The sequence below is a fragment of the Drosophila willistoni genome, unplaced genomic scaffold (assembly GCF_018902025.1).
Source record: "Drosophila willistoni isolate 14030-0811.24 unplaced genomic scaffold, UCI_dwil_1.1 Seg567, whole genome shotgun sequence".
NCBI lineage: Eukaryota > Metazoa > Arthropoda > Insecta > Diptera > Drosophilidae > Drosophila > Drosophila willistoni.
In genome coordinates, this window is record NW_025814488.1 from 184474 (window position 1) to 195361 (window position 10888).

The 10888-nt window shown below is 39.2% G+C and overlaps 1 protein-coding gene and 1 long non-coding RNA gene across 2 annotated transcripts; one reads left to right on the forward strand and one right to left on the reverse strand.

The window, feature by feature from the left end:
- Positions 1-4468: 4468 nt before the first annotated feature.
- Positions 4469-6079, forward strand: LOC124461614 (uncharacterized protein K02A2.6-like). The gene is made up of 2 exons (XM_047013128.1): positions 4469-5538; positions 5950-6079. The coding sequence occupies exons 1-2, from the start codon at positions 4469-4471 to the stop codon at positions 6077-6079; spliced, it is 1200 nt and encodes a 399-aa protein (XP_046869084.1).
- Positions 6080-8832: 2753 nt separating this feature from the next.
- LOC124461615 lies at positions 8833-9267 on the reverse strand. The gene is made up of 3 exons (XR_006955156.1): positions 9211-9267; positions 9054-9129; positions 8833-8996 (listed from the first exon to the last, which is right to left on the reverse strand). It is a non-coding gene; the product is annotated as an uncharacterized LOC124461615 (long non-coding RNA).
- Between the last annotated feature and the right edge of the window lie 1621 nt (positions 9268-10888).

Sequence of the window (10888 nt, forward strand, 5' to 3'; positions counted from 1 at the left end):
TCCATATTACAATATTTTCTTCGTTCAATAGCAATAATTAATGCTAAGGTGAGTTTTAGTAAATTCAATTAAGGTTAGAACCATCTACATCCGCTCCTGTCCCACGAAGTCTTCATTTAATTTCTGCCAGCAGGTTGTCTGTCCTCTTCTAACGTTTTGTCTCTTGCCGCGTCCAGCTTCTGCCTCTGCTAACGGGTTGCCTCTGCCTCTGCTGACGTTTTATCACACTACGCCCAGCTTTGCCTCTGCCAACGGGTTGCCTCTGCCAACGGTTCGCCTCTGCCAACGGGTTGCCTCTGCCTCTGCTGACGTTTTGCCTCACGCTACGTCCAGATTTGCCTCTGCCAACGGATTGCCTCTGCCTCTGCTGACGTTTCTTGGTTCGCTCTGTCCAAATATTTCTAGACTGTTCTAGAAAAATTCACTGATCGCCGTCCGTTACTAAACATGCTCGTGCGTATAGTGTCTGCGTCGTAACGTATTTGGGCACCAACGATTTTATGCAACAAATTTAGCACAGCCTATCTCGCTTGCTCTTACACAATGATGCCGACACAAAAAGTTTTTGCTTTGTCACTTCGAAAAACTTTATTTGTTGTCTCTTTCATTCACGCAGTGTTATATGTATGTCTGTTAATTTCTTTAAACAATATTTCGGGCGAGCCCCCAAAAATGTAGCGTTGATTTAGCGATCGTTACTACGCTATGTTACGTTTGATGACAATCGAGTTCAATATATTGTTAGAATTTAAACATACTTATAGAAATAACACTGGACTAGTTATGGACCTTGACGTGCGACTCAGTTGACAGTCTCTTTGCGAATAATCCACGGCCTCATTAACAAGCTCTCTCTCAACTTATATAATGATCCTATGCCCTGCTCTCTCTACTACTACTAGAATGTTCGGCCACTACGCGTTTGTCTCTTCTCTTCCATTTCCCACATAGATATAAAAAAAAAAAAAAAAAAAAACACAAGAACAAAATTGATTCAAATAAAATATGTAAAACTATAAACAAAAACACTACTATAAAAATAGTATAACTTTCCCAAACTTTGTGATTCCCAAGGACCCTCCTAAGTAAAAGTGGTCAAACCAGCCTCTGGTTTTCATACTCAAAAAAAAAAAAAAAAGAGAACAAATAGTTAAACGACACATAAGCTGTTTAAACCAACACATAAGTTGGTGTACAAATTTTTTCGTGTTCTTATTGCGCTAGACGGTTATATGTGCCCACAAGTTTGTGTGTATGTGTAACCGGAACCTGCTGTATTGGACAAAGCTAATAAAAAAAAAAAAAAAAAAAAAATACACAAAACACAAAAAAAAAAATAAAAAAAAAAAAAATAAAAAAAAAACAAAAAACTATATATCAATTTTGAAACAACAATAAAGATGTTGAATACACTTAAAAGGTGTGTCATAGCTTAATCTGGTGAAATTCACGGCTGATGACTGTCCGCCCTTAGTTGGGACTACTGCAACGAGCAACAATCTCAGCTAGCTTCAGCACAACCGCGAAATAAAACAACAAATATTTAACCCCATCATTTCATCGCTTGCCACACGGAGGGACAACAATTCGTGAGTCAACAGATTCAAAAAAAAAAGAAGGAAGGACACCTTGCTTACACTTAACACTAATTACAATAAAACATAAGTAAGAAAGATATATTAAGCTACGATTAAGTTAAAAAGTAAGAAACACGATCTAAGAGTCTAGATAGTAACAAAACAAATTCAAAAAAAAAAAGGTTTTCGAATTACCAATGTGTTTCGAATTATCAATGCCTTTAGATCAGGAGATTCCTCCAACCCAACCCACTGGCCCCCAAACACAGGAGCCATTGGGTGGGTTTAAGATATCCGATTTATTACAATTGATTCAGTCTATGCCTGTATATGAGGAAAATAAAGAGGGACTAAAAGAATTCATTACCAATGTTGAGGAGTTTTTAATGCTTATTAAAGGAGCAGATCAGACAATTGCAGGGGTCATGATTTTGAGAGCAATTGAACAAAATTCAGGGTAAAGCTCATGAAGTCTAGTATCAATCAAATGTGCGACCTTAATTAAACACTTTGTCGATAAAAGAACCGAGAATAATCTAATAGCCGAACTTGGAATATTAACTGTTGTGTATGCAGCCCTACCATACGTAAGCCATCTGGCAACTCTTCTTCCTGGACGCCGGAATGGCAGTTCAGCCGGTCGTTCGCAGCAAGCACACGCATTATAAACTTGCGATATATATATATGTAATTTCAATATCACCTAATCAATAAACATTCTAAGATATTTCAAACTGGCGACGAGGATGGGATGCTAATTATCATCCGAAATAAACTTGGAATTATTGACGCAAAATATCAAAAAATTGTCACGCACAAAAGCATACGTTTACATATACATGCTGTGGTGAAATTTTGCAAACGTTTACACACACATTTGCATGGCAGAGTCTCTTGCTGGTGAATTTGGAGAGATTAGATTGGCCGGCGTTTTTGAGAAAAATAAGGAAGTAATTGATTCTACGAGTGCTAAATATACTCAACGGAACCCAATTATGACGACAGTTGGAACTTTGGAACCGTTTGATTTGGGACAGCCAAATAAATGGGGCTCATATTTGGAGCGATTTAAATTGTTCCTGCTTGCCAAAGATGTCAAAGACGAGGGTCGCAAAAAAGCATCTTTCCTCACATTGGTCGGAGCACCAGTCTACGATCTTTTGACATCATTGGCATTTCCAAACCAGGTCAGTACATTACCGTTAGACCAAATTGAGAAGATTCTAACTGATCATCTTTGTCCACGTCCATCGGAAATCGCTGCATTTTATCATTTTCACAAAACTATCTCGCAGCGCTGCGGGCATTGGCAGTGCGTTGCAATTTTGGAGCAGCGTTGGACAGAATGCTGTGTGATCGTTTTGTATGCTGCATGAGGGATGAAAGCTTACAGAGAAGTTTTCTTGCAGACACTGAATTGACAGTGCAGAAAGTTTTGGAGAGAGCAACTACTAGTGAAGCTGCAGCAGCAAGTGCAAAGGCTATCAGACAGCCTAACGAGACTATCCACAGCATCAAATCACAGCGCCCTCAACAACCACATAAAGGAAAAGGACAACAATGTGCGGGTTGTGCCGGGCCACACGGCCGGCAGCAATGCCCTTATCGTGAAGCAATATGTCACGGCTGTGGCCGGAAGGGCCATCTTAAGCGTGTCTGCCGGAGTAATGACTCGTCGAACGATGTTCATCCAGTAAAGGGCAAAAATTCACGTGGGAAATCGGTAAACCTCATATCTAATCTGGTGAGCCTGAAGAAACATATCACGGTACAGATTAATGGAAAATCGTGTACTTTTGAAGTGGATTCTGGATCTGACGTAACTATGATGACGTTGCGGACTTATGATCGTATCTGGCCAACAAACAAGCCAAAGGTTTACAACTACGATCCGGGGTTTAGTGACTACCAACACAACCCAATCCAGATACTAGGAGTTTTTGATGTATCAATTCATTACAACGGTCGTAATATTGATAATCTACCAGTCATCGTCACTAAAAGCGGTTGTAGCGACCTTCTGGGTTGTAACTGGTTCGACCCACTAGGCATCAGTATCAAGGGCATACATTCAGTGGGTAGTGACGTACAGATCGCAGGCATTCTGAATAAGTTCGAACACTTATTCTCAACAGAACTTGGTTGTTACACTGGTCCGCCAGTCATATTAAACATTGATGCTACAGTGCCACCAGTGCGACCTCCACGCCGAATTCCATATGCTCTAAAGGGACTAGTCGAAGAGGAGCTGGATCGCCAATGCAAGCAAGGGATTCTTAAGCCTGTGGAGTATTCAGATTGGGCCACTCCTATTGTACCAGTTATCAAGAAGGACGGTTCAATTCGTATTTGCGGCGACTATAAATCAACTTTAATACTTTAGTACAGAATATTTCCGGAGTCTTACCATATTTTGATGACATTGTAATAATTGGAAAAACGGAAACGGAATTGGCAACTAGATTACAGGAACTGTTTATACGTTTTGACAAAGCCGGACTGCGACTACGCAAGGACAAATGCCAATTCGGAGTACCATTCGTTGAGTTTTTAGGTTTCAAAATTGACTCAACTGGTATAAGACCATGGGCCGATAAAGTCTCGGCAATCAAAGACGCACCAGCACCTAAGGATAAAAAGCAGTTGCAGGCTTTCTTAGGACTACTAAATTTTTATCACTCATTTTTGCCACATAAAGCAACAGTGGCAGAACCCTTACATCGTCTTTTGGATAAAAATGCAACTTGGAGGTGGGACAAACAGTGTGAGAAGGCTTTTTCTACACTTAAGGAACTTATTGGGTCGTACTAGTGCATTATGATGGTTCATTGCCACTAGTGCTAGCTTGTGATGCGTCACCATATGGACTCGGTGCAGTTTTAAGTCACAAAATGCCGAATGGAGCGGAGAAACCCATCGCTTTTTACTCCCGTACCTTATCCAAAGCTGAGCGAAATTATGCTCAGATTGATCGAGAAGCTATTGCCTTGGTAGCAGGAGTAAAGAAGTTCCACAACTACGTCTACGGTCGTACTTTCACACTAGTCACCGATCATCGACCTCTGTTGGGTAGTTTTACCACATCGAAAGCAATCCCAAACATTATTTCAAATCAGATGCTACGTCGATCTTTGTTCCTGTCAGCATATACTTTCGAGCTAGTACACCGCTCCGGATTAAAAATGGGCAATGCGGATTTTCTAAGTCGTTGTCCACTGTCAGCAGCATCGGACGCTGTTAGCACCGACGATGTGCTTATGATCGAATTAGCAGCAACGCCAATCATAAGTGCTGAGGCGATTGCCGCTCAAACATCGAAGGACCCCTTATTGGCGAAAGTATCAAACTGGGTGTTAAGGGGATGGCCTGACATGAAATTGGAGCAATCAGATATAGCATATCCATACTATTGCCGTCGGGAACAGCTCTCTACAAATAAAGGAGTTTTGATTTGGGGAAATCGCGCCGTAGTTCCACCGAAATCCAGAGCAACAATTTTAGCTGCTCTACATGCCGCTCATCCAGGCATTGTAAAAATGAAGGCGTTAGCGCGTAGCTATGTTTGGTGGCCAAACATTGACGCTGAGATTGAGCTTATTGTTAAGAAATGTATTCCATGCCAGCAGAATCGTAACGATCATTCAGAGGCACCGGTGCATCATTGGGAGTCAGCCAAGCGGCCGTGGTCCCGTCTACACATCGACTTTGCAGGACCTTTTCAAGGAAAAACCTTTCTTCTGGTCGTGGATTCTTACTCAAAATGGCTAGAGGTTGCGGTTGTTAGCTCCACTTCTACAGCGGCTACAATCAAAGTTCTCAGGCAACTGTCCGCTACGCATGGGTTACCAGATCAGTTAGTGTCAGACAATGGCACAGCATTTACCTCCGAAGAGTTCAAGGCATTCGACACATTAGATCAGCACCGTTTCACCCAGCAACAAACGGCCAAGCAGAGCGAATGGTGCAGACCACCAAAAACTACCTTAAAAAACTATCTCCGAACAATAATATGGATCTAAGACTTGCTCGATTTTTGTTTAATCAACACATAACTCCACATGCAACGACAAATCGCTCGCCAGCTCAGCTATTGTTAAATCGGGAGTTAAAGTCCTACTTTGATAAACTACAGCCACAAGAAATTTCTAATGGAGCAGAGCCATTTATTAATCAATCGAAATGTTTTGATACAGGCAAATCCGTTTGGGTACGAAACTATGCACCGGGTCCAAAATGGATAGAAGCCAACATATCCGAGCAAACAGGACCAGTGTCTTACAAAGTTCGTTTGACTGACAATCGCATCATAAAGCGTCATTATAACCAAATTCGAAGCCGAGTTGAACAAACAGATGTAAACATATCACATCAGGCACCATCAGCAACTGATGACAACACGGAAGATCCTGTTTCCAGTAACCACTCTAGGCCAGACAGTCCTATTCAAGATGATCCACAGTCATTGCATGCCTCACCGATGCTACGACGTTCTGCTCGCATGAGACGACCCACTCAATTCTATGAGTCATCTGGGTGTTAAGGGGTGTTGTGTATGCAGCCCTACCATACGTAAGCCATCTGGCAACTATTCTTCCTGGACGCCGGAATGGCAGTTCACCCGGTCGTTCGCAGCAAGCACACGCGTTATAAACTTGCGATATATATATATGTGTGGGTTGGGCTGGTAACGCCGAATGGCCGGACCACCTCAAATCAGCTGTTTAACGACGGTGTGGCAAGCGATCCATATGAGAAGAGGTGGCAAGCGACCCACGAAAACGACGATGTGGCAATGCTGCTACGAGAAGACGAAGAAGAACTTTTTAAGACGAGCCAACGACGAGAAGACGTTTTTTGAAAAGATGTATAAAAGACGAAAGACGGGTATTAAAAAGAAGTGTTAAAGACGAAGACGTGTAAAAACCTAAAGACGAAGCAATTACCATTCAATTCAAACATTTTATAATTACTAAAACCTAATTATAATTTAAAATAAAACCTTTTACCATATAACTAAATATAAATCAAACGGGACTACTTATTTCAACGGAATCGGAACCTAGTCCCACAAAATTGGGCGCTCGTTCGCGATCGGTTAAAAGAGAATGGTAAAAAGAGAATGCTGAAAAGTGAATTGTGAAAAGAAAACTGTGAAAAGAAAACGGTGAAAAGATTGCTGAAAAAAAAGTATAAAGAAGTTAAAGAAAAAAGTGACTTATAGAATATAAAACAATAAATGCTGTAAAAAATAACCCAATTTTTTTTCCCCCATCATAACCAAAATGCCGTGTTTAAAAAATTTTATTAATGCTAAAATTGCTAGTGCCAGTAAAGCAAGCATTACTGCTTTGCATAAATATGTATATGAGCGAGAGGGAGACAGAACCAATCGGCAACGGTTAAGAGAATTTTCTGGATTCAGCTTCGATGAGAATGACGCGCAATACGAAAGCACGAAAAAATACGTTGAACAGAACTTGTCCGAACGTGATCTTGTGTCTATATGTAACATACTCGGTATAGGGCACGAAGTAGAGAATTTGCAGTCACATATATTCCACGAACTTCGCAATTTGTTTTGTGAAAACGAAGAGCGTAACGACGAAAGCAGCGACGAATCTGACGACCACGAGGGTGACGAAAGTGCCGCTCTCAGTAGTGTGTATAATGATGCAGAAGAAAACGTTGAACAGAAAGAGAAAGAGAATTCACAAAGATGTAAGAGAAACAGTGGAGACGAAAAACGTTATGGTGACATTTCTATGCGTTTTGGTATGAATTGTCGTGACATAGAGGACACAATTAGAACATTCGATGGAACAAATTCAATTGGAATTGAGGAATGGCTTTCAAAATTCGAAGATCAGGCTCTTTTGATGGACTTTAATGACCTTCAAAAATTAGTTTTTGCAAAAAAGTCGCTAAGAGGCAATGCCAAGCTATTTGTTTTCAGTGAAAGAGGTATTAATTCTTGGTCAATACTCAAAAATGCATTATTAAGCGAGTTTAGGCAGACCGTATCGAGCAAAGAATTACATAAACAACTGAGCGAAAGAAAGCGAAACAAAAGTGAAAATGTGCAAGAATATTTTTATAAAATGAAAGACATTGCATCGCGCGAAATGTTTTAAGTGTAACCAATTTGGGCATATTGCCAATAAATGCAGTCAAGTTAAACAAAAAGATGAACAAAAAGTGAATGCGTATACTCTACAATGTCAAAGTAAAATTACGAGTAAAACAGTAGAGCTGCAAAACCATCGATGGTTGGTCCATCGATATTTTCAAGCTCGATGGAATAAACCATCGATAGTATCGATGGTTCCATCGAAATTTCTTTTAAGTAATAACAACTTGTTCAAAAACAAACGCTGTATATTTTTTCAATATAATATATTGGCTTCGTGCCATTTTAATAAATCACAAAGATATGTTACTTAAAATTATAAGGCAATTCATTTCATTTCATCTTAAGACTATTAAACAAATGAGTATCTTGAATGTTCAGTCATTTCATACATAAAAATAAAAACTTAAAACTCTTAGAACTAAATAAAATAACAAAAAAAGAAAAATAAAATTACGTAACACTTCAACTTAAAAAAACAAAAATATTCGAGATTTATTCCAAAATCCATTGGTTCTGCTTCAAGGCTAGAAGCATATTCACAGCTTTTGGCTTTAGACTGCTTCTTTTTTGGCTGACGATTTCTCCAGCCACATATTTCCTTCAGCGTTGCGCTAATGTTGGCACTTGAGTGGTTTTCTTCGTTTAAAAGGGGCTGTGTTGCCAATACAGCCGCCTTTAACTTGAAGTCATCGTCAATGAAATGGCACGTTACAGTTTTGTAGTTACTATTGCCTCGAGATGTCCAGCAATCTGTACTCAACCCACAGTGCTCGATTGTATTAAGCTTGTTTTTTAGCTTTAATTGCATCTCATCAAACATTGGCATCATCAAACATAAGGCTTTTACAAAGCACTTGAACCCTTCATCCTCTACTACGCTGAAAGGTTGCAAGTCTTTCGCAATCATTTGAGTCAAACACTTGTCCAATTTCGCCCTTCTTTCAGATGTAGGTTCATAAAGCTCGGACCGTTGAACAAATTGGTCAATTTTTGGCACATTTTCGCTAAGTTGACTTAATTTGAGCGGGTGGGCACGCCTTAAATGCTCTTGCATGTTAGACGTGTTCCCGCTCGTTTTGTACTCATTGCCACATAATTTGCATTTTGCGAAATTTCTACTTTACATTTTTCAAAGTAGTCCCATACCTGAGAGCTGCATTTTTTTCGCTTGCAAGGCAACTCGTCTGGATGCGGAACCACAGCGGACGACGAGGCAGATGTTGATGGTGAGGCAGCTAATATCGATGAGGCAGCTGAAGATGTTGAGGCAGCTGATGATGCACTTTTATCTAAAATACAAAAACAATTATGAACAAATAAGAAAAAATTAGCTTGGAAACACTTACTTGATGAAATCACAAACTTATCCATAATTTTTGAGGAACCGCCAACAAAGTTACACCTATTTTAGAAATCTGTGTACTAAATAGTTCAAAAGTGAATTAATATAGAATTAATTAGAATTAAAATCGAAAAACTTTAAATTTATGTAAAAGTACTTACGCGTGGTTTTGTGTCTAGCCATGCAGTGAACTATCGATGGAGGAAAAAAACCATCGATCTATCGCTCAATTGAAAGTCCATCGATATTATCGATAGTACCATCGATGGTTTTGCAGCTCTATAAAACAGTGTTAATAGAGCATATAAATTGTTCGGCTTGTTTTGATACAGGCAGTAAATTCAATGTTATTCGCGAAGACTTATTCAAAGAACTAAGTGAGCAAAAACTTTTGTCGTGCAGTGTAAGTCTTATTGGATTTGGCGGTGATCGTGATGAGAATCAAATTAGACCAATTGGACATTTCGAAAAATCAATTAAAATCGATAATGATGACTATGTTCTTGACTTTTATGTTGTTCCGATGTTGTTATGGATATTAAAATAATCATTGGTGAACAGATTTGCCTTCTTGCTGAATTAATTTTTAATCGTTATGGTCTAACAGTGCGTAAATATGTCGAGAATGAGATCGAGATTTCGGAATTGAATATAATGAAAATTGAAGCTATCGCGAATAATGACGAAATAAATATAGATCAAGCTGCGGGTGAAAAAGCAAAAATTGAAGTGCGAGAATTAATTGAAAACTATAAGCCGGTTAAAACAAAGTCAACCCAAATCGAGATGAACATAACATTAAATGCCGAAACACCAATATTTTCGCGTCCGCGCAGACTACCGTTTCAAGAAACAAAAATAGTCGACGAACAAATTCAAGAGTGGGTAAACAACGATATAATTGAAGAATCTAATTCAGAGTTTACAAGTCCTGTAGTCCTTGTCAAAAAGCGTGACGGCTCACCGAGACTTTTTATTGATTTTAGACGCATCAATAAGGTAATTGTAAAAGATCGTTTTCCCCTGCCTCTTATTGAAGACCAACTTGATAGACTCCAAGATGCAAAGGTATTCAGTACAATAGATCTGAAAAACGGTTTTTTTCACGTACCAGTGGCCGAATCAAGTAAGAAGTACACATCGTTTGTGACTCAGAATGGCCAATATCAATTTAAGAAAGTACCTTTTGGGCTCTCCAATTCGCCTGGTGTGTTTCAACGGCACATTAACGCAATATTTCAACCCCTTACTCGCTGAGGTATTGCACTTCCCTACATAGACGACGTAATAATTCCAGCAAAAGACGAAAAAGAAGCTGTTTTAAATTTAAAAGAAGTCATTACTACCTGTAAAGATTATGGACTGGAACTCAACATTAAGAAGTGTCATTTTTTGAAAAGACGAATCCAATTCTTAGGACATATTATTGAAAATCAGATGTTGTATCCGACAACCGAAAAGATTGAAGCCGTTTCTAAATTCAAAATTCCTCAGACACCTAAGCAATTGCAAAGTTTTTTGGGTTTAAGTGGGTATTTCAGAAAATTTATACCCAACTACGCAATCATTGCAAAGCCATTAACAGACTTGTTGAAATCCAATAATAAATTCTATCTAGGTGCAGCAGAAGAGTATGCTATCAATTTATTAAAGAAGAAGTTGACCGAAAATCCAGTTTTAAAGATATATAACCAGAAGTACGAAACCGAAGTTCATACAGATGCTTCAATAGATGGATTTGGTGCAGTCCTATTGCAAAAATAAGATGAAGACGACGAATTACACCCTGTTTATTTTATGAGTAAGAAGACTACAGATGCTCAGCGCAAGTATTCGAGT